The following is a 25,446-nucleotide window of genomic DNA, read 5'->3' as shown; positions in this document are numbered from 1 at the left end:
GTAAAAAGGGCATTTAATGGGAGTGCATAATTAGTAAAGGAGCGTCATCGACCAAGTCACTTGGTTGTCTTTTAGCCTGAACTGCTCGCAGTGATAGCGGTAGGAAAAACCTACCACAAGCACTGCGAGCAGTTCAGATGCCTTTCGAAGTACCCAATTAATCAAATAAATGCCGGAGATGACGTGTGATGCGAATGGCAAAGGGGCGTATTTACAAAATAGCGAGCGCATTTTTCGCTCACTTGCTCAGACATAGAGGCGTCAGCAAACCACAAAGAGCGAGCGCTCAATTTAAATATCCGGCCCCTTTTTTGGAATGACCGTCCGCAAATAGCGTCCGGCTCTGAATCAGGCCCTCCATCTTCTTTCCTTAGCAACTAAGCTCTCATGGGCATGCCTCCCTACCTCATGCTGCTCCCCAGTCTTCTCCTTGCTACCAGTGCTACTAGTTCCTTGTCCCTTTTATTGATTCGAAATTTGTGTGCTTGCCCTTTGATGGGATTAATTATTATTATATTTATGTACATTATAGCACAGTATTATTACTGTATATACATAATGCATTTTTAAACTTGTCTATATAATATGCTGTTTACAAATTTTAACATATATCTGTGTAAAAAAAAACTATGAGTGGTAATACTGGTCTTAAATCTTAATTTACCTGTGAATAATTTTTATACTTTTTTGTTAATTACTCTGCAAATCTGTATAATAGGTTGTCAGAGCAGTGTCCTGTTCCACACGTCCAAGAGCATTGGACAATTCTGAAAATTGCACCATACACCAACAGAAGAAATTCATGGCAACTTAAAGAATGATCCAAGATTAGGTATACATCATCTGTGCCTAATTTTGTCACAATTTATACATTTTCCTTATTATAAATTTTTTTATTTCATTGATAACAGTGACATTGTTTTGATATAGTTTATTATACATTATGGAAAATCATGCAGAAAACTTAGTCATGATATAGCTGACTTATCTGAATTATTGCAGTCACATCTTACATTGCCCATTCTATAGTGATCATACTACAGTATATATGTTTTGCATACATGCTATATGAGGATACATTTGCACATTGAAGCTCTAGGCATGTTGGAACTTGCTTTATAAGTAAAAGTGATTTTCCTTGGTTCTCAGTGACTCCCAAAATGCTTTTATTTAAAACACCAGCACTGTTCGGATACTGCAAAGAAAAAAAACCAAATAAGTATAGTACAAAGGTAATTTAGCCTTTTTATAGTAATTAATTCTCTAATTAACATTAATATAAGGAAACGCTGAGTTAATTCAGGATGCAAAATAGCTTTTTATTGTCTTCCTAGATGCATTTATTCTGTCTCAAAAAAGAATTAATGCATCCGTTGTCAAGTGTAACGGTGCGTACACAGGTAACGATTTTTTTAATGATTTAACTATAACAACGTCGTTATCGTTAAATCGTTTGAAAAATCTTCATTTTTTGGGGTGAACGATAATCGTTCATGCACGCTCCCATTTGTAGTTTGTAGTTCATCGTTCATTCTGACTGTCCAACAGAACGATTTTTGTTCAGAAAATCGTTCATGTTGTACAGAATGAACGATAAACGATGTCCATTCACTGTATGCATGTTTAAAAAATCGTTCATCGTTCATGAAAATCGTTGAAAAAATCGTTCATTAATTTAGTAACCAACGATTTTTCTAAACGATTTTCGTTCACTCTTTCAAGGGAAAATCTGAACGAAAATCGTTGGTTACTAACATCGTTACGTGTGTATGCAGCTTAAGTATTTGTTCATTCTCCTGAAAGAGTGACCTATATAATTATAACATATATGCTTAAGTGTTAGTGCTTCCGCAGAGCACTAGATGAATTTCTAAAACTTGACTACAATAGGCATAATCAATGGGTTAAACTGAAACAACATGATGAATGTATTAATAAATAAATTGACTCATTTTATACACATTACTAGGAAATTGGACCTTGGTATAATTAGTTAACATTTAACATCTGAGGTACAGCATACAAATAGGTTAAGAAACTTGGGTCTAAAACAATAAAACAAATGACCAAATATAATAACCCCAGATTTGCGGGACCTTATGCAATTCCGGAGAAATAATCACTAAGTTTAAAGACAAAAACAAGCTGGCTTTGCGTAAACTAATTGCTGCTGAAGAAGTGAATGGATGTTCCATGGAATGTTTAGATTTTTATGATGTTTAGTTGTTTCTCTCATTTGAGCTCTGTTTACTGCTTTTTATTATAGTGCAATACTTTGATATTTGAAAAATAAAATGTAATATTTTTTAAATAAAATATAAAAAATTTTAAGCATTATTTATGCAATGATTTTACATCCTTTTTTAAGAAACAACTTCTTGGATTTATTTTTATTACTAATAACCAATGGACATTGGGAATTTTAAATAAATGTCCAAAGTGTTTTATTAAAACTCAAAGGGCAGTATAATCATTCACCTATGTTTTCTAATGCCATTTTTGTAATTGACATGCATGCTGTCTGCCAATTTATGTCATCCCATATGAGTCATATTACATTGAAAGAGAATCTCTTCAGGAAGGTCCCAGATATCCTCTAATAAACGAATGAGACGCATCAGGACAGGTGTATCCAGCTCAGATTAATACCATTTGTTGCTTATGCAACCACCAAAGGACATTAGTGTGAGAATTGTTGCCTGTAAATCACCCCAAATGGGTGCGTTTTTGGTGTTATTTTTTTACAAAATGCTAACTTATACCACATAGTGCACTAAATACTTTTACTCTCTTTTAAATATGTCGCGCAATGCTACACTGAAATATTACGAACATTCAAGAAGCGCCAGAAAAATCTTTGTTATATCTGCATTGAGGAACTGTGTTGAAGGGTTCGAACGGTTCCTGCTGTTCTTGCACACACTGGGATTGTCATCCCCAAGAAATCCACTGGCGCAAGTCTTCACTACATTTCTGCTTTAAATCTAGTGACCATCTCACTGGAATTTCTCCTGCAAATCATGGGCTATTACATTTGGCCCTAAGTTGAGTAACAAAAATCGCCACTTGTTGAGCTTGGTCTTATTACAATATTATTATGTGTGGATAGAGGTGTAGAAATAGGTTGATAGGGGAGCATGGATGAGGCTCACCCTTCCTACACATTTGAGAGTTGTGCCAGTCACCACAGGACCAAAACTATATTAAGGTGGGGGCATGTACCAGGCCCCACACTCTCAGATGGCCTGTTAGAAACAGGGACAGATAGTCATCATGCCTGTATAAGTCATGTGGCATGTCTCATCAGCTGTGCAGTGTCCAACATAAACCAATGACAAAACCCTGTTTTATTTCAGCTTTTACTACCTGCCATTGAAAAGCTTTGGGCATCTTAAGGAGATAGATATTGGTGAATACATCATGAAGCAGTTCTAGGGATCTAATCACCTCTCTTAAGGTTTTGGCATAACAGTTTTATGTCATGTAGGGTGGGCTGAGTGGCCATAGAGCCTAAAAGGTGACAAAGTAATAAATAAAATACAGAAAAAAATAGCATGCTTTTTTGTAACAGAAACATGTAATGGGCCTATGGAGAAATTGTATTTAAGAAATTCTGAGGTACATAAAATCAATGGGTGGCATTCAGTGATTTAGTGGTGCTGAAATTAAATTATATTTTACAACCCCATCTAAAAACATTCTGATACCCCTGTTTGTGGATCAAGAAAGAATAAAACTTTACCCACCTCTTCCCCTCATGCATGAGGTCAAAAGCCTTGTTAATTTCATCAAATGGCAAAGTGAAAGTCACCAATGCATCCAGGTCAAACTTTTTGGACAAATAGTCAGACACTAGCTTTGGAACATTGTCCACACTCTTCCAGCCTGATGGAGACATTAGTTGTAATGTAATTTAGAATTCTGTGGTGTAGAAAGGTTAGTGTCTGGTGCCAATGTAATTGTAGAAATGACCTTAGTTTTGCAAAAATAGGGGCTTTCCCAACTACCCCATGAAATGTCTATAGCAATAAGTTATTTCTCTGCTGCTAACTAGGGTATTTTAAAACCACAATAAATTTTAAAATGTCTATGTTGGGCAATCCTCCTTACTCAATAATAAACTACTGTATTTGTAAATAAGGAAATGTCCATTCCATGTAGGTATCATCATACCAAATTTTTTTTTTTCATTATACCGCAGTGTCCTGGAGATATATTAACTCTTAGATAATGAATCCAATTTTACTTAACAAATCACAGAAGAAAATTATAAAATTGCAATAACATACAATCATATAAAGTAATATAGGTGTATATATAAAACATTTGGAACAGGCTTTACAATAGTTCATAAAATAAAATAAAAAAGTTTTACTAATTTTGTAATTGCAACGCAATTTGCAGGCAGGTCTGCTCCCTAAGCCAGTGAGTGTAAGACTGACCATTCAGTCTTTATATAGGCAGATGTATAGAACTTAAATGATAATTGCAGAATTGAATATGAGATAGGGAAAATAGATGACAGCGATTGCTAATTATATTAAAATAAAAAGGTGAGGGTGTAAACATTGTGGCAGGTCCCGGAGTGTATTAGAGCAGAGTAAAACAAAAACATTAGCAATTTCTTCAACTTGTGCTAAAATATACATTACATCAAAGGTTTGCTCAGTTGGTCTCGTTTAAAGCATGTGTTCCAATCTCCTGGAATACCTCCCTCATAGGACACCAATTCAGTACCCACAAATGAATAAGAGAGAGGGGAGATATAGATAGTGAAGCACAGTTTTAATATGCAAAAACATCAACAGATATAGGTTGCACATGAGAAGTGCTATGCTCCAGTGGTCGTAGAGGTAGCAATTACCGAGTGAGAATAAGAACTGATAACGGATAGTCCTTATGAGCGTGTGTTGTTATACAACCGTGTAGTTTCCGGACACTGCACTGGTGAGTGGGAACACTTTCTATAGTGATTTCTATACCTGCTGCTTTCTGTTGCGCATGATTTCTTCCATCCGCATTACTTGTGAATAGTATTAGAGCAGAGAATGTGTGGTTCTACTATCTGTGTGAACATTAGGACGGATCTGGGGAGATATTTTAAACTGAAGAATTATATTTAGACTGTTGGGACTGTATATATTTTGTGACATGTACAGAGAGGTGTTAATGAGGGGATCGTGAATATGCCTAATAAACTATATAACCGTGATAAAGATTACGTGTGTTTAATGGGAGTGTCACATATAAATTAGTGTGATAATTACTGAGTGATTTGAATATTTGTGAGTGATATATTGATTGAGTAAATGTGGAATGATATAAAATAGCAATAAGCCAGTGTATTAAGGTTAATTTGAATAAATAAGAACATGGGAAGCTGAAGTGAAAGACATAATTATATACTATAGTGAGTTGATGGCATGAGGGCCGTAAAGGATTATGTATCATTGATATGAACAATATAGTTTCATCAGTTATGAAGATAGTAAAGGAAGAAACTATATTAGTATATAAGATAGTATTTATATATAAAATAATAAATATTGGATATAAATGGAATAAGATGCAGTATATACAACAATAAATGTATAATATATAAATAAAAATATAGATACATATGCATATATGTGAAAAAAATATATATTTTTATTATAAAACAATATAATATTCTAAAAGAAAATGTAAAAAAATAAAATAAAAAGCACGAGATAAATACAGACAGCAGATATTGGAAAGACTTCGAGAAAAGCTCCCAAATCAATGTATATGCTTAACCATTAGTGAACATATGGCCTAATTCAGCAGCATGCGCAATATCGATTACGGACGCTGTTGATCGGTTGTTTGCTATTGTGCATGCGCACCAGCTGCACTGCACTTGCGCAGCGATCACTTTGCGATTACGGATGTACAAAGGAATACACAAAGTTAGTGACAGCCTGTCTGCATTTGGGGAGTGGTGACAGGGGAGTGGTCAGAATAACGCAGGCATGCCTGTCCGTTTGAACGCCATTTCATGGGCATGCATAATTTAGCCACTGCGATTGCATACGCAGCTTGAGTACTCATTGCGTGCGACGAGTCTTGCAGTTTCTGTGGCTGGTGAGACCTGCTGTAAATGCAGCGTGACCAGCCGATGTGCGTCAATGGTACCAATGTTTATGTAGAAAAGGGAGGTTGGACAGATATGAGAAAGCAGCAGTGGGCGTCCCTGTGCCCGCTGTGCTTTGGCAGGCATTAGCATATTTTCGCAGCTGTGTACCATACGAAATCGCAGCTGCAATTGCAATTACGTACTCTGCTGAATGAGGCTCATAGTTTTGAGCTGAAAAATCCAAAAGATTTCTCTTTGGGTAAGTTTTTCTGTTGATCTCCACCTCTGTTGTTTTTATTAATCCTTTCGTTCCCTATATATTTTAAAACTGGGGGATATTTTTAATTAAACACTGCTGTATTATATGTACTTTTAATAAAACCACTTGGTATGATGATACCTACATGGAAGGACATTCCCTTCTTTACAAATAGCTCATTATTGAGTAAGGAGGATTGGCCCACAAAGACATTCTAAAATGTATATTGTGGTTTTAAAATACCCTAGTTAGCGCTGCAGAAATTATTTAGAACTCTGTGCCATTTCGCAGATAAAATCTAATTCAATAACTGTATGGGGAGCAAATATATAACTAACCTGCCCACCACCTCCAGGTTCCCTTCCCAACACTGGTGCCCGCACAATCTCTCCACTACATTCATCTCGATCACCCAAATTAATCTCACCTTCTTGTCACAGCAACCCTGATAATCTCATTCACATCTCTCCCATAAACACTGTCCCTCTATCTTGTGCCCTCTGGAATGCCAGATCAGTCTGTAATAAACTGGTTCCCACCCATGACCTTTTCATTTCCAAAAACTTGCATCTCCTAGCCATTACTGAAACCTGGATTTCACCCTCTGACACCACTTCCCCAGCAGCTCTCTCTTCTGGGGGCCTCACCTTCTCTCACACCCCTCGCCCCGGGGTTCGCCATGGTGGTGGTGTGGGGGTCCTTCTATCCCCAGGTTACTCCTACCAACTCCTACCCTCTGAACCATCCCTTACATTCTCTACATTTGAGGTTCATGCTATACGCCTCTTCCAACCAGTACACCTGCGAGTAGCTGTCATTTACCGTCCCACTGGCCCTCCCTCTAAGTTCCTTGACAACTTTGCTTCCTGGCTCCATCACTTTCTCTCCTCTGACCTCCCCTCCATTATCCTTGGTGACTTCAATATTCCAATTGATATCCCCACAGAATCCTCTGCCTCCAAACTCCTTACCCTCACATCTTCATTTGGTCTCTCACAATGGACCTCCTCACCCTCACATGTGAGTGGGCACTCACTTGATTTAGTCTTCACTCACCGCTGTAATATTTCTAATTATTCCAACTCCCCATTCCCCCTCTCTGATCATCACCTTCTCTCTTTTAACCTATCTCTCTCTCCCTCCTCTCCTCTACCTCCGAAGGCCACCATAACTAAGCGTAAAATTGAGGCTATCAATGCTGTTTCTTTATCTTCCCTGCTTGACTCGCTTCTCTCCCCTATCCTCTCTCCTGCCCTGAACAAGCTGCTTCCCTATACAATGCCTCCCTTACTTCTGCTCTGGACTCTGTTGCACCGGCAATCACTACTCACCCTCGCAGATCCACACTACAAACCTGGCATTCCAAATGCACCAGATATCTGCAAAAGTGTTCAAGAACCGCTGAGCAACAGTGGAGAAAATCATGCTCTAAGGCAGATTTTCTCCACTTCAAATGTATGCTCTCATCCTACAGTGTTGCCCTTTCCCTATCTAAACAGTCCTATTTCAAGAACGTATCTGGAGAGGAAGTCATGGCTCTCATCCAGTCCTCCCCCCTTTCTACCTCCCCCTTGACCCTATCCCTTCACGTCTCCTCCGCTACCTCTCTCCTTGTGCCTGTTCCCATCTTGCCCATCTCCTCAATCTCTCCCTCTCATCTGGCACTGTCCCTTTTGCATTCAAACTTGCAATTGTCTCCCCCATTCTTAAAAAACCTACCCTTGATCCCAACACTCTCTCCAACTACCGTCCCATCTCTCTCCTCCCTTTTGCCTCCAAGCTCCTTCAGCGTGTTGTTTACAAACACCTATCCACCTTTCTTTCCTCCCACTCCCGCCTTGATCCTTTTCAGTCTGGCTTCCATTCTCTCCACTCCACTGAGACTGCCCTCACAAAAGTCAGCAATGACCTCCTTGCTGCCAAATCCAAGGTCCATTACTCTCTGCTTATTCTCCTTGACCTCTCTGCTGCCTTCGACACTGTTGACCACCATCTCCTGCTGCAAATCCTTCACTCCCTTGGTTTACGTGACACTGCTCTCTCCTGGCTATCATCATACCTCTCAGACCGGTCCTTCTCGGTCTCTTCTCATGAGTCCTCTTCCCCACCACAGCCTCTTACAGTAGGTGTTCCCCAAGGTTCCGTTCTTGGACCTCTACTATTCTCCCTCTATACGTCCTCTCTTGGTGAACTCATCAGCTCTTTTGACCTCTATTATCATCTCTATGCTGATGATACTCAGATCTACCTTTCCTCCCCTGACCTCTCCCCCTCTCTCCTCACTTGTATCTCCAACTGTCTCTCTGCTATTTCTTCCTGGATGTCCCAGCAATTTCTTAAACTTAATATGTCTAAGACAGAGCTGATCATTTTTCCACCCTCCAACATAACCTCACTTCCCACTATTTCTTTAACAATTGATGGCACAACTATCTCTTCTAGCCCCAAAGTGCGCTGTCTTGGAGTTATCCTGGACTCTTCCCTCTCCTACAAACCACATATCCAGAGCCTCTCACTGTCCTGGTGCTTCCATCTCAAAAATATTTCCAAGATTAGACCCTTTCTCACCCATGATGCCACCAAAACCCTCATACACTCACTGGTCATATCCAGATTGGACTACTGTAAACTTCTCCTATCTGGCCTCCCCAACTCCCATCTCTCTCCTCTCCAGTCTGTCCTCAATGCTGCTGCTCGACTCATCTTCCTCTTCAAATGCTCTACATCTGCCTCCCCTCTCCTACAAGCCCTCCACTGGCTCCCCTTCCCTTTTAGAACCCAATTCAAGGTTCTCACACTTGCTTACAAAGCCCTCACCCATTCCTCTCCCATTTACATCTCTGACCTCATCTCCCTCCACTCTCCTGGCCGCCCCCTTCGCTCAACCAAGGCACAACGCCTCTCATGCCAACTGATTACTTCCTCCCACTCCCGCCTCCAAGATTTTGCCCGTGCTGCTCCCGACCTTTGGAACTCTCTCCCTATCAGACTCTCCTCCTCTTTGCAATCCTTCAAACGGGCTCTCAAGACCCACTACTTCATCAAAGCCTTCCAGCTCCCATCCTAACTTGCTGCAACATGCTCCCTCCTCCGTTTACCCCATCTGTGTCACACCTGTTTGTCTGCCCCATCCCTTTATAATGTAAGCTCTTACGAGCAGAGCCTCTACCCTCTTGTGCTTCTCCTTACTTTACTTTCACTTACTTCTTACCCCCCACCAGGGCACCTAACACTTGGTTGCTTACGCTCTGTTGCATATCTAGGTGTTATGGTCACTTATGTAGCAATGTATATTATCCATGTCCTTGTACTATTTTTTACTGTAAGTCAGTTGTCAAATTATTTGTTTATGTACTTTGTAAGGCGCTGCGGAACACTTGTGGCGCCATATAAATAAAGGATAATAATAATAATAATATCTAAATATGATACAGATGTAACAATATTCCACTACTACTATTTTTCCATATTAATCTTTGTACATTATTTAATTTCCTGCTCTTCATGATGAAAACTAACCTCCAAAGAATGTGGCTTTTAAGGTGCGTCCCATTATCAGCTGGAAAGGAGCAACTGGCACCCCCTCTTCTGCTAGTGAGACTCCAACAATTGCACATGTTCCCCAGCCCACGGTGGTACATTCCAGAGCAGCTTTCTACAAAGGAAATGAAATAAAGTTTAATTATGTTATACCCACAGCTTTCTCAGCATAGTAAAACATTTTATTGCTGTAGCAAAGGTCATTTTACAAAGTACACATCAAGATACGCACCTACCCTTTACTCTTGGGAAACACCAACACCAGAGGCTCCCAAACTCCACTTATACAGTCAACGTTTTAAGGATATCCATGCTTGAGCACAAGTGACCTAACTAGTACTTCAGTCAATTTGTTTTAATGATCTGGACACAAGCATGGATATCTTTAAAACCTGGATTGTAATGGCAGAGTTTGGGAACCTATGACCTACACAATGTAGAATCTATCCACTAGTCTTGCCACCCCTTCCATTAAAACAGTTAAGTATATCATTTATGTCTTCAGGAAAGCAAGCTTGTGAGATGACATTGCCTTTTTGTTTGCATGTTGCACTTTATGCATTTGAATGTTTTTGGTTACATTGGGCCCAGTGCTACTGGAAGACTCAAAGGGCTAAATGTAAATGAGTGCGAGCCGGTGCCGCTGTGGGGATACATGCGAGTATTCCCGTATTTTAAGGCAGCAAGCATGTTAAAGGCAAAACCAGCTTGTATTTCTGTACCCCATTGTTTTGAAAAATATTTCAATAAAAATGATTTATAAGAAACAAGAAAAAATCAATAATATAGTCGGTATAATCTTTCTTGTGTACGAAATTCCTTCAGTACATGAAATGGGAATTCCTGGGTGGCAACTGCTTGGATGCACAGAAGAGGACCGTTTTATAGGAGTGTATAGCCAGAGTTGCATCCAAGGCCGGATTAAGGTATGTGGGAGCCCCAGGGCTACTAAGTTGTGGGGGCCCCTACCAATAAAAAAATATAATGTGTAAATACTCCCAGCACCCCAAATGTGTTAAACATACTGTAGTGGCCCCAGTTCACATTATACCACATAGAAACCCCCAGTTCACATAATGCCACAGTGATCACTACACTGGTGATGTCACTATGTGTGGGAGGCCCTGGATGACTGTCCCGAATGCCCTGTTTTTAATCCTTCATACAGATGCTAATGGTATATCTATTTCAGAATGACACCCAGCATGGGGCAGGTGTAAGTTCTCAATACTACCGTAGTGATGATGGCTGCACTTATGGAAAAACATTGGGCAGGATGAACCATACAGATGAAGACGTGCGTACAGTCGCATTATTATTCCATTACCAAATTATCCACATTCCTAATGTGGCTGCGTATGGAGCTGCATGTGACTCAGAATCAGGCCCAATACAAGGTTTGATTTATCTTTAATTAAACACTCCATATTTCTGAGGTTTAGTAAGATGTTTAGTAAGAATGTCGCTAAAAGACTAGTCTTTTTTTTAAGTGGCTTTAGCTGACAAAATCATCATATTAATATAGAGGGATATTATATAAATTTCGGGTAATTGTCGTGTTGCACGGAAGAATAGCTGCTCAATTAAATTCTAGTGTCATAAATTAATGTTAAAAACGAGCGCTTGGACATGTACTGTGTGTAAATATAAATAAATAAATTAACCACGATTTACTTAAAATATTAAATAAATAGTAAAAATCTCCTGTACCTACTCGGTGTTTATAGCTCTTTTTGTGACAGAGTGGTGTGGAGTAGAATGTCTCAAAGGTAGTCCGGTGAATGCGGGAACATGGGTATTTGTAGAATGGTATACTGCCCCTACTCTTACCCTATAGTTGCCGTCCCTCCGGTACTCCTTCAGCTGTGCGGCACGCGGTGTCTCCTCCGTCCCTTTCGGCTTTGGCGTGCTGTGCCTCTTTACACGGCGGTCAGCAGCGTCTTGCTTCTGGTGGAGTGGGGAGATCAACGAGCAGCCTGCAAACTATATAGTCTCCAACGCGTTTCGTACCTCACGTACTTTGTCAAGGATGACGTTTGCTTCCCTGGGGGGTCCTTTTATTCCTCCTCCATGGTTTCCTTTTCTTTTTTTCTTCATAAAACTTTATTGATTAAAACGACACTTTGTATCTTTGTGTCTTTTCTTTATTGGTTAAAACGACACTTTGTGTCTTTTCTAAGTTAAATAGTTTTAGTAATCGTGGTTACTCTTGGTGTCAGTTAAATGTAACTAAAATTGTTCCAGAGGAATGATATATTAAAAATGAATACTTTATTCTAAAAAATAGATACTTCACTATAAAAAAACATTTAATTCAATATCTATATTTAGGCCCCTGCGGTTTTAGGGTTTTTAATAAGAAAATCCACTTGCTTTCATGTTTTTTTAATTCTTTCACTATGTCACCTCCCCTCCAATTTATTTCAACTTTTTCTATTCCAATTAATTTTAGTCCTGATGGATCTTTACCATGCACATCTGTAAAATGTTGAGAGACGCTATGTGTGCTAAGTCCTTTTCTAATATTATTTATATGTTCTGCTATACGGGTTTTTATTTTCCTCTTAGTTTGGCCTATATAATTTAACCCACATGGGCATGTCAGAAGGTAGATTGCTCCTTCGGTGTTACAGCTTATATGGCTTGAAATACGGAATTCTTGTCCATTCACAGTAAATGTTTTCATGACTGAAATGGAGCGATCTTCTTTCTTTAAATTTTTACAGCCTTTACAGTCCAAACACCTGTGGAATCCCTTATTCAATATGGTGTTCCTTTCCTTTTCCAAAGGAATAAAGCTTGATGTCAATTTCTGTTTCAGAAAAGTGAGGAGTTAACAGGGCAATTTCTGGAAAAAGGGTACGAACCAGAAGTACTTAGAAAAAGTTTACAGAAGATTGAATCATTAGAAAGAAAAGAATTAATTCAAGATAAAGACAAGAATGAAACCACAAATAATTTTGAACTTGTATTCCTGACACAATATAATGGTAATAACAAACACATTGAGGAGATGCTATGGAGGCATTGGCACTTGTTGGAATTAGATAAAGACCTCAAAACTATCCTCCCCAAAAAACCGAGGATCATATATCGGAGAGCAGAGAATCTGAAACAGAAATTGACATCAAGCTTTATTCCTTTGGAAAAGGAAAGGAACACCATATTGAATAAGGGATTCCACAGGTGTTTGGACTGTAAAGGCTGTAAAAATTTAAAGAAAGAAGATCGCTCCATTTCAGTCATGAAAACATTTACTGTGAATGGACAAGAATTCCGTATTTCAAGCCATATAAGCTGTAACACCGAAGGAGCAATCTACCTTCTGACATGCCCATGTGGGTTAAATTATATAGGCCAAACTAAGAGGAAAATAAAAACCCGTATAGCAGAACATATAAATAATATTAGAAAAGGACTTAGCACACATAGCGTCTCTCAACATTTTACAGATGTGCATGGTAAAGATCCATCAGGACTAAAATTAATTGGAATAGAAAAAGTTGAAATAAATTGGAGAGGAGGTGACATAGTGAAAGAATTAAAAAAACATGAAAGCAAGTGGATTTTCTTATTAAAAACCCTAAAACCGAAGGGGCCTAAATATAGATATTGAATTAAATGTTTTTTTATAGTGAAGTATCTATTTTTTAGAATAAAGTATTCATTTTTAATATATCATTCCTCTGGAACAATTTTAGTTACATTTAACTGACACCAAGAGTAACCACGATTACTAAAACTATTTAACTTAGAAAAGACACAAAGTGTCGTTTTAACCAATAAAGAAAAGACACAAAGATACAAAGTGTCGTTTTAATCAATAAAGTTTTATGAAGAAGAAAAGGAAACCATGGAGGAGGAATAAAAGGGCCCCCCAGGGAAGCAAACGTCATCCTTGACAAAGTACGTGAGGTACGAAACGCGTTGGAGACTATATAGTTTGCAGGCTGCTCGTTGATCTCCCCACTCCACCAGAAGCAAGACGCTGCTGACCGCCGTGTAAGGAGGCACAGCACGCCAAAGACGAAAGGGACGGAGGAGACACCGCGTGCCGCACAGCTGAAGGAGTACCGGAGGGACGGCAACTATAGGGTAAGAGTAGGGGCAGTATACCATTGTACAAATACCCATGTTCCCGCATTCACCGGACTACCCTTGAGACATTCTACTCCACACCACTCTGTCACAAAAAGAGCTATAAACACCGAGTGGGTACAGGAGATTTTTACTATTTAATATTTTAAGTAAATCGTGGTTAATTTATTTATTTATATTTACACACAGTACATGTCCAAGCGCTCGTTTTTAATATTAATATAGAGGGATGTTTATCAACAATGTGTATTTTTTGTGTATTAAGGGGTAGATGTCCTAAGCCTTAGAGAGAGATAAAGTACCTACCTATCAACTCCTAACTCACTTTACAGATTGTGCTTGAAAAATGACAGTCATGAGTGGATTGGTTGGTACTTTATTTCTCTCAAAGGATTAGTACATCTATCCCTATGAGAGATAAGGAAATGTTTAGATAGAAAAAAATATTTGTTGTAATGCTTTGCTATATATACTGTTAAATATTTTAACAGTATATTCATGCATGTGTCTGTTGTAAGTGTATTAATTGATTGTATACCAATAAAACTACCTACCATGACCTCAATAATTCCAATACACTCAATGGAGAAGTCCACACCACCATTGGTCATTTCAGCTATGACCTGCTGAATGGGTTTATCAAAGTCCTTTGAATTTATGCATTCGGTGGCTCCCAGCTCCAGAGCTTTGGGAAATTTGTCTTTGTTGATGTCAATGCCAATGATTCGAGTTGCACCAGCTGCTTTACATCCCATGACCGCTGAGAGCCCAACTCCTCCCAAACCAAAGACAGCACATGTGGAGCCAGCTTCAACCTGCAGTAGAAAAGTCTATAATTATGACACAGAATATTACACTATCACATATGGCACAACATATCACATTTGATTGAATGTAGATTCATAATGTGCTTCAATGTGAAAAATAGGTGTACAAATTTTTTCTTCTTAGGTCGTTAGAGAATATAATGTTCTCATATCAATTTGTCAGGGACACCACATCACTATGCTGCCACATGCAACCCCCTTATACAAACACAGGCAGGTCAATTATAAATGTGTGCAAAAGCAGGCAGTATTTTTCCTGCAGGTTACACAAATTACATGTGCACCTCTTGTATCACAAGAGGATTTGTCTAAATGTGTAGCCTTTAGCTGGATTTGCTCCTAATATTAAATGACGCTCTACATTTTTAAAAGCATGTGCAATTAGTAGAATTATGGTGTTTAATATTATGGTACAAAAAAGTACTATGCTACTGGACCTTTACTAGAAGGGATTTTCTATTATGAAAGCTTAATAAAATGGTGGCAAAGTTTACCATACATCAAACTTTTGTAAATGGACACATTGATGTGGACATCAGGGCCAGATTTAGAGGTAGACACAAAAAAAGGCATTAAGTCTAATTACGCATATCTTAATTATTGCAAAGAATAATCATGACAGGCTCAATCATATGACAGTATGACCTAATGCTGGCCATACACCTACACGACCAGCATAAGATCAGATTCATTATACGATTTCCCTACGATTCCCCGGAGCTCCCTGGCAGTCCCGGCAGCATGTTTGTTGTTTTTCTTAGCACAGGATCTGTCATAAGATCGATCCTGTGTCTCCCTGCTCATTAGGGAAACAGTCATTGAAATGACTTAAATTTACACACGATTGATCGCATGAACAAAATAAACGGCACAATCTGCACACGACACGATGGACAAGATGTGCTGCACATATGATCATAAATTCCGATTATAGGAGTTTCGGGAGCGCGCATCGGATCTTATCTTACTAAAATAATACACTATTTTCACAAGATCCATCTTATGACTCATTGAAAATTGTGCAATCGGCCCGAAATCGTGTAGGTGTATGGGCACCTTAAGTCTTGTTAAAGTAGCAGAATCAAATATGTAGATTACTGTCATATGATTGAGCCTGTCATGATTATTCATTGCTATAATTAAGATATGCGTAATTATACTTAATGCCTTTTTTCTGCTGCTAGAATAACCCTATTCCCGTCTATTTACTACAGAAGGGCTTGTGCAATTCAGTCATTTTACTTCAGACACAACTATACTGTAAAATGTACGACAGTTTATATTTGAATTAATGGTTATATCTTGGATACCGGAACCAATATTTATCCTAGGGAGTGCACTATCACTTCCTTTTTCTTATATTTTTCATCTATATAAATTTTGTGTATATTATTGTCTATTTAGGTTTCTACCGTGATTTACTCTATTTTATAAGGTATGTTTTGAATAAAGGTTATATTTTAATTATCATAACCATAAAAAAACTCAATAAAAATATATATATTCCCAATGTTAACTGTATTGACCAATATAAGGATAACTTTCCTATTTATGTGACTGGTTAACTGTCATTGGCTCAATCCAGAGAGCCATCACAGCTTTTCAGTCTAGGGGTCCCCACTGTCCTTTATTCAGCCCTTGTTGTCAGCAGACTGTGCTATATGCACTTGTGCTTTACAATTGTCCATCATTAATGTACTATAAACTGGATATATACTATTATGTTACCTTAGCAGTGTTGATAGCAGCACCATACCCGGTTGAGAACCCACAGCCAATCAGACAAACTTTATCCAGAGGAGCCGCATCATCAATCTTAGCAACTGATGTTTCAGCACAAACTGTGTATTCAGAAAAGGTGCTGGTGCCCATGAAGTGATATAGCTGTCTCCCTTTGCTGCTGAACCGGCTTGTGTTATCTGCCATTAGGTCTTGGTCGGAAATGGCAGTTTTAATTTTACTAAAGAAAGGAGAAGACAATCACAGCTGTAGTTTCCATTTCTTTCATTAGATATAAAAGAGCACTCAGTTTTACGCACGTCCATTTTGCAAATAGATTTTACAATTGTTCTCGCTGCACATGCATTAGAGCCAGGCTTAAGCAACTTTCAACATCTTATGTTCAAAACCTGACCATCAATTTTATTTATACAGGCTTTAAAAGCAAACACATGAATAAGATTGTACAAATTGTATTACTGTATCTGCACATTTCCTTTAAGACATTGGAACATAATAGTACTGCAAGGGAGTGAATACAGTTTTTACAATACCTTGTGGTAATTGCTTATTATAAAAATTACTTAATAAAACATAAAATGTATATTAAGTGAAGTTGAATTAGTGGGGAAGTCTAGCTTTAGATATTCTCTGCATTATGTTGCACCTGCTAAATTCTGATTCTCTCTTATTTATTAACATTATTAATATTTACTTATATAGCGCCAGCATATTCCACTGTGCTTTACAACTGGTAATTGGAAACAAACCAGTAATAGAATAGTGATAATAAAAGACTGAGTAATAAGAGACAGACAAATAGGTAAGAGGGCCCTGCTCGCAAGCTTACAATCACTCTCTTCTATATCAACAGCCATTTTCATGCGCTGTTTAGTCCCAGTAGACATTGAGCCTGATTCAATATGCATCGCTATTGCGTTCACAGCTGCGATTACGCATGCAGGTCTGCTGCGAAAATATGCTAATGACTGCAATCGCAAAGCTATAATAGAGACGCCAAAGCCAGCATAGACACCCACCACCTCTTTCGCACATCCGTAATACTTTGCAATCCTGCATATTCATCAGGAACCTCGAGTAACATTGGCCTCTCTCGCACAATTACAGCAGGTCTGACCTTACTCAGCAATTGCTAACCTCGTCACACGCAGTGAGTACTCGAGAAACAGAAGCAGAGGGGATACTCAACATAAGCAAATATACACTAAAGGAATCAGAAATAAAGGTCCTTAATAAAGGTTTATAATTTGCCACTACTAGTAAACTCCAGAAATTCAATACATATATAGACCTCCAAAAATTTAGAAGGAAAGTCACCCTGAAGAAATTCTTCAAGAGGAAGCAAAAAGAAAAAATCCCCCCTAGCATACGGGATGATATTGAACAAACACAAGAGAATGATCCTTTTAAACACACCCAATTAATTGGAAGATCAACTTTTTACTCACAATTTCTGAGAGGACATGGGGCCTGATTCAGACCCGCTCGCGAGCGCTGAGCGCTCGCAAGCGGGTCGATGGTGCCCAAGTGCGCATACGCACGACGGAGGCGGCTCCGTCGTGCGCATGCACGAGACCCGAATAACGACGGCCAAGCCGTCGTTAAGGGTCTTGCACCAAAGGGGGTTTGCTGTCGATGGTGATTGACAGCACGCCCCCTTTGGTGGGCGTGCCGGGGCGTTGCTGCCGAGACGGAGGCGTTCCCATGGGAACGCCTACCGACTGGGTCCGGCCCCACTGACATCACTAGTGATGTCAGTGGGAGTGCTTTTGGCTCTGATAGAGCCAAAAGCACTCCTGGGCTTGCGGCAGCGAGACCCTACCGCAGGGTCTCGTCGCAAGCCCGATGGTCGCGATGGTCTTGACCATCGCGACCATCATTTTGGCCGCTCGCTATAGCTGTGGGTGGTCACCCACAGCTATGCGTGCGGCCAGGAGGCCGCTCCAAAAGGTATGAGGGACGGCCCTGATTCAGAGCGAGCGCTCTGTCAGGGCGTCCGGCTCTGAATCAGGGCCATGTTTTGAAAACCTTCCAAGAACTAATAGAACAGGACATAAGATATATACCAAAGGAACTACACCAAAAAAGACAATGGAATATCACCAGAGAAGAAAGAGAAGCACTAATATCCTTAAAAGGCAACAAAAATATTATAATCAAGTCCGCCAATAAAGGTAGGAAATTATTCATAATGGATAGTGACAATTATGAAAAAGAAACCTACAATCTTCTTAAAGATGAAACTACTTACAAATGTTTGAATAAAGACCCAACTTCCATTTTTAAAAAACAATTAGTATCCATCTTAAAAGAAGGTCTGAAAAGTGGAGTCATTACAAAAACAGAATATGAATACATCTGACAAGAACACCCAATTATACCAGTTCTATACCACCTGCCAGAAATTCAAACAAATTTAGAACATCCTTCGGGGAGTCTCATCGTGGCATGAATCGACTCCCTAACCACAAATCTCTCGAGATATATAGATAGCTTCTTATAACCTCTTGTGGTTAAGCAATGCAGCTACCTTAAAGACACCACTCAGGTTCTGCATGAATTAGACAAAATTAAATGGAGGGACACCTACGTACTGGCGACCTGTGATATAAAATCTCTGTATACGGGCATCAAATATGTGAACAGATGCTGCAATGTGGATTGAAGGAAGCACAGATTTATTTTATTTAGAAGGAATAACATTTATACTGGAACACAATTTCTTTTGGTTTAAAGATAACTTCTAGCTCCAACACACGGGAATGGCGATGGGAATGAAATTTGCACCAACGTATGCAAATGTCTTCCTAGCACAATGGGAAAATGAACATATCTGGACAAACAACAAGTATCTCAACAACGTCATACTTTGGGCACAAAACATTGATGACATCATCATCATCATCATCTAGGAAGACAAAAAAAGTGAACTGGAATTCTTCATAGAATCCATCAACAAAAATAACGTGGAATTTACCAGTGATATAACTAATGGAAGAGTAAACTTCTTCGATCTTACCATATTTATAGAAGAGAACAGTTTTAGAACCAAGACCTACATCAACTCTGTTATCAAATTGCGACCAGCAACCACCATAAGAAGTGAATGTCTCACGAGGCCAATTCAGAAGGATACGCCAAAATTGTTCAAAGGATGTATACTACAGGAATCAGTCCAACATCTTACTGGAACAATTTAAGGAAAATAAATATAACAAAACTAGTTTAAGATTAGACCAAGGATAGATGGAACTTCTGGACAGAAAGGTTTTCCTTACGTATAAAGAGAAAGCAAAGAAGGAACAAGAAGACATCATGTTTATATCAAAAATTTAAAGGACAGAGCACACTACTTGAAATAATTATCAGAGACCATTGGCACATCCTTATTGCTGATCAGGAATTAAAAACAGTTCTTCCTCCGAAACCAAAAGTAGTTTTTACACGGGACCCAACAATTGGGACATATCTCATACAAAGCAACCCTAGAGAAGATCAAAAGAAGAACACCTGGTTACCCGCAGATACTCCAGGTTTCCAAAAATGCAGAATGTGTGTAGCATGCAGGAAAATCCAGAGAAGTACCAGAAAAGTTAGGAAAATTCCATCCACCAGCAATGGCAAAGACTATGAGATTAAGGATAGCATAACTTGCCTTTCAAAATGGGTAATTTACTTAATCTAATGCCAATGCGGCCTACAATTTATCGGCAAAATTATTTGAACATTTTCCACTAGAATTAATGAGCATCTATGTAACATCAAGAACAAAAAATCACAGCATCCCAATACATTTGAAAGAGAAACATGCAAGCAATCCAGCTACTTTGGAGTTGTAGGCCTGAGAAGGATCAAGAAATTGTGGAGAGGAGGAGATTTCAACAATACGCTAACAAAGGATGAATCCAGGACTATCTACAAATTAGATACTCTGACGCCTAAAGGGCTAAATGTTGATTATGACATTCCCCCCTTTCTTATCTAGCTTTAAATAAATAAATTCTACACTTCAATTTATTCTTCACCTTATTTTATCTGAGTTCATTTTTATTGTAATTTATCAACTTTTATCTTATCACTACTTAAGTGTTATTATCATATCTACATCACACTATAAGCTACTGGTACGCTCCATTTTTTAAGTTTATATCTACAACTCCATTCGTATCCATTGGCTATGATTATCACAACAATTTTGTATCATATTAATACTGCCTATTAGGACATCTTTTACCAACTTTAATGTTTTAGCTACTCCATTAGCTTCTCTTCTGTGAATATAGAAATACAACATCTAAATCCAGATTTGACACTGATGGGGGAAAAAAAACAAATAACAGAATTAAGACAGACTATCTGTATATCTCATACCCCAAGACAGATTCCATGCCTCGCTGGGAGTATTACTTTCTGCATTAATTTTGTTTCCTGCTAGAAAGAACAATATCTGTGCCTATATGATTGATAATACTACTCCCACTAAGCCTAATTACATGTCATAATATTTAACACCCTGGGGTATTCAATGACTATCCTCCCCACGGCTCACATGGTACAATGCAATGCATAACACCTACAAAGTGTAGAGTACTAATATAGATTAACCTTTTGTTGTCTTCGTTAATTTGTCTCTATTCATATCTATTTGGTATCCCCTTGTTTCCCATTTCTTTGTCCATTATCTACTATTTATTTAGATATTGTTGGACTAATTTATATTTCAATTACTGAGTCCTGCGTCTCTATTGATAATATAATAGACCTTTAAGGACAAAATGGATAATAATGACTATCAGAATAAATAGGATGTATTCATGGGTCTGTGAACATCGCTAACAAGCATGATGAAGCCTGCTTTGGCATGTGAAATGTATTGCACCTTGGGAACACACGGAAGCACACTGCAAACTAGTGTGTGCAAGTCTGCCGGCGGACGTGCGTACTATACTTTCACCACCAGCTGCACTCAACCCTGAGAGCGGACAGCTGCCCGGAACTCCACTACACCAGAGATTTTCAACCTTTTTCAACAGGGGGCACACTACACAAGATTTTAAAATTGCCGAGGCACACCATCCTTTTTTGTTTTTACCAAATATAAAAACAACTATTCCACATTGCTCCCAACAGAAAAAAAATATGCCACAGTGCACCCCACAGAAAAAAAACAACCATGCCACATTGCTCCCCACAGAAAACAATTATTCCACATTGCTTCCAACAGAATTGCTCCCCAAAGAAAACAACTGCCACATTGCTCCCACGGAAAAAAAATGCATGGCTGGCCCCCACAGAAACAAAAAATCTCCCACAGAAACAAAAAAAAACTAAAACATTGCTCCCCACTAAAAAAATAAAAAAATAAAATAAAACATGGCTGGTCCTCACTAAAAAAAAAATAACATGGCTGGACCCCAAAGACAAAAAAAAACACATTGCTCCCCACTAAAAAATAAAACATGGCTGGTCCACACTAAAACATAAAACATGGCTGGTCCCCATAAAGAACAAAAAAATATGGCTGGTCACCACTAAGAACAAAAAAAATATGGCTGGTCTCCACTAAGAACAAAAAAAATATGGCTGGTCCCCACTAAGAAAAAAAAAAATGACTGGACCCCACCAGCACAAAAAACCCCATATTGCTCCCCACTTTGTCACTCACACACTGCAGCAGGTGAGCGTGCGTGCGGGCGGGCTTTCGGGCCGGGCAGGAGGTAAACAGAGAGAGAGCATTGGCTGGCTGATTGGCGCAGGGAGCTGGCGGGAGGGCGGCAGCCAACGCGGCATGCGTGACCTGTGATGTCACGCTGCCATGTCTTTGCAGGTCACTGCCCGTGTGTGCCTGTCTCCCAGAGGAGGTCAGCAGCCTGGGCTGCTGCAGTACTGTAAAATGTGTCCGGCGGCTCTGACCACTCGTGGCACGCTTCACAACCGGCCACGGCACACTAGTGTGCCATGGCACGGCGGTTGAAAACCACTGCACTACACCCTCGGATCATAGATCATGAACTCTTAGCAGGGCCATAGCTAGGGTAGTGCGGTCGGTGCCATCGCACAGGGCACAACAGGTCAGGGGGCGCTGTTTGGGCCTGTCAAAATTCTGTTTATTATCATTCTTGCTTGTAGCTTCCTCTTATTTCATCCCCAGCATCTCCTGGCCTCTCCTATCTCTTCCCTGGCCCTTCCCCATGAAGCCATGGCCATTTTTTGGGTGCATTATGTCCCTTTGAAAAATGAGGGGGGTTCCAATGCTCTTTCTGGCACAGGTCACCAAAAAGTCTCGTTACGGCTCTGACTCCTAGATCCCCGGTGACTGCGCTGAGAGCGGAGAGCCAGTTGAGGAGATACTGAATCCCTGGCCTGCAAGGACACTAAAACAAGCACCAGGACGAATGGAGCCATTACCTACCAGACCAGTGGGACTGTAGTGAGTAAAACGCTGGGGAGCGTATCACCACCCCGCTCTTTATAAATTGTGAAAAACATTTTTTACATAAAGGGAAGTAACAGAATATACTACTTTCTACGTTACCTAAACATACATACCACAGTTTTGGATAAAACCTGCAAGGTTTAACTCTGCGGGTTGAAACTATATTAACTTTTCTTTCTGCAAACATTACCAACATTACTTGAGAACAAGCGACTCACAATTACCAATTGTATCCAATCTTTGTTTACAATTTTTATTTTATTTCTTCCTGTTGTCTTTTCTGTGTCTGATGTGTTACATGTAGTATACCGGTATTAGGACACCAATAGTTACAAAGAGAGTAATCTATTCCTTTGCCAGAACACAGATATACATTCTATAACCTGTTTTTATGGAAAAATATTTGTTTCAAGTATAACTTTTATTCTTAAGAAATACTATTTTTAAAAAACAATACCTATTTGTCTGTCACATTGGTGAGCACTGGATTTGACCTTTTATGATTACTCAAGCTGCGTATGCCGTCGCAGTGGCTAATTTATGCACGCCCATGCAACGGCGTTCAAACGGACAGATACGCCTGCGTTTCTCCAACCTCTCTCCCGTCACCAACCCCAAACGCTGACGTCCCATCCCTCTGCCTGCGTTGACTTTGCATCTGCGTAGGTGAACGCAGAGCGATCGCAATGCTGACTCGCACATGCTCACTGCGATGCATACACATGGGCAGTATGCAACTATCGGCCGTCTGCGTACGCTATAACAATAGCGATCCATGCTGAATCAGGCCCAATGTTAACAGTATTTAGAGTGTAAAATCTGCCAATGCCAGTGGAAGATATGGCAGGATGCTGTTTCACTCCCATGTTTTTTTGTTTGTTTATGTTCATATACAGATGTGTATCTAGCCTCAATACGCCACACAGCGTGACTTGCCTGGCGTGAGTGTGCCACCAGGTCCCATGCAACTCTTCTAACACTGAACGTCTTTTTTTGCACACAGATATACAACTGTCACGTATCAAATTAATCAGCACAGTCTTCTGGTGTGTCTTAGTCTAAGACACATTTTCAGAAAAAAAGACACCCAGCGCTAGAAGAGTTGCATGGGATCTGGCGGCTCACTCACTCCAGGCAAGTCACGCTGTGCGACGTATTGAACCTCAGATGTATGAGGACAAATCTGTATATTAACGTAAACAAACAAAAAGTACATGGAAGTGAAACAGCATCCTGCCATATCTTCCACTAGCATTTGCAGATTTTAAACTCTAAATACTGTTAACTTGAATATCTGTATGCACATGAGTCTGTATATGCAGCACAATGGAATTTGGAATGAAAAAAGCTGCAGCGCTACATTGTAGTACTTCGTATACAGATTCAGAGACTCAGGTGCACACAGATATACAAGTGTCACATATCAAATTAATCAGCACAGCCTGCTGGTGTGTCCTAGTCACATCACATCAGATGCATTTTCGGCAAAAAAAAGATACAAAAACTATACCCGGCACTAGCAGAGTCTGACCGGACCTGGTGCATCGATATAAGCTTCTTTTAACTTGGAGCTGAATCCAAACTTTCAGTTCCATGCGTGGGCCGAGCTACTATGTATACTGGGCCTGATTCAGAGCCGCTCGCTCTGACAGAGCGCCCGCTCTGAATCAGGGCCGGGCTCTTTTTTTTGGAGCGGCCTCTTGGCCGCTCGCATAGCTGTGGGTGCCCACCCACAGCTATTGCGAGTGGCCAGGATGATGATCGCGATGGTCAAGACCATCGCGACCATCGGGCTTGCGACGAGAACGTTGTGGTAGGGTCTCGCCCATCGCAAGCCCCAGAGAGCTTTCAGCTTTAACAGAGCCGGAAGCTCTCCACTGACATCACTTGTGCCGTCACCCCCCCCGGCCCACGGGGCAAGCTGTCACTCAACATCGACAGCTTGCCCCCTTTGGTGCGAGACCCGGAGCGACGGAGTGCCCGTCGCTAGCCGGGTCTAGCGCATGCGCATGACGGAGCCAGCTCCGTCGCGCGCATGCGCTGTGGGCCACCATCGACATGGTTGCGAACGCTCAGCCGCTCGGTCTGAATCAGGCCCACTGTGCAAAGCTGAACGAGGGCCCCAGATTGATACGTAACCTTTATCACTCCGGACAGTTTTCATTGAGGTGGCTAAATAATTTTTTATGAAGCAATAAAAGAAGCCCACTTATCGTTTCTATAATTGTTAATTTTATAAATATTATAGGCCTCTATGTCAGAATAAACAGACTATGTAATGTGAATAAAAGTGATTCCATGCATTTACACTCTTTCCTTTTGTTTTGCTATTGCCATACCTCCAAACTGTCCTGCTTTCGGAGGAATTGCCCGCTTTTCAGGGACTTTCCCACCATCTCACCACGGGCCGCACTATCCTGCAGTAAGGGAAATTTGGGGAAAGCACTGT

The 25,446-nt window shown here is 39.9% G+C and overlaps 1 protein-coding gene across 1 annotated transcript in view; it reads right to left on the bottom strand.

Moving 5' to 3' along the window:
• Positions 1-887: 887 nt before the first annotated feature.
• The window catches only part of LOC148481547 (all-trans-retinol dehydrogenase [NAD(+)] ADH4-like), a 48,161-nt gene continuing 23,602 nt past the window's right edge, over positions 888-25,446 (bottom strand). The window contains exons 5-9 of the mRNA XM_088453263.1: positions 16,550-16,781; positions 14,549-14,809; positions 9,876-10,011; positions 3,747-3,885; positions 888-1,195 (exon numbers count right to left, since the gene is read on the bottom strand). Of these exons, the coding sequence (XP_088309389.1) occupies positions 1,171-1,195; positions 3,747-3,885; positions 9,876-10,011; positions 14,549-14,809; positions 16,550-16,781 (793 nt within the window). The 3' untranslated portion in view covers positions 888-1,170. The remainder of the gene's footprint in view (positions 1,196-3,746; positions 3,886-9,875; positions 10,012-14,548; positions 14,810-16,549; positions 16,782-25,446) is intronic.

This window comes from Taudactylus pleione, unplaced genomic scaffold (assembly GCF_031769625.1).
Source record: "Taudactylus pleione unplaced genomic scaffold, aTauple2 ptg000574l, whole genome shotgun sequence".
NCBI classification, from domain to species: Eukaryota; Metazoa; Chordata; class Amphibia; order Anura; family Myobatrachidae; genus Taudactylus; species Taudactylus pleione.
Note: the sequence above shows the minus strand (reverse complement) of the source record. Positions and strands in the feature narration are given on the sequence as shown.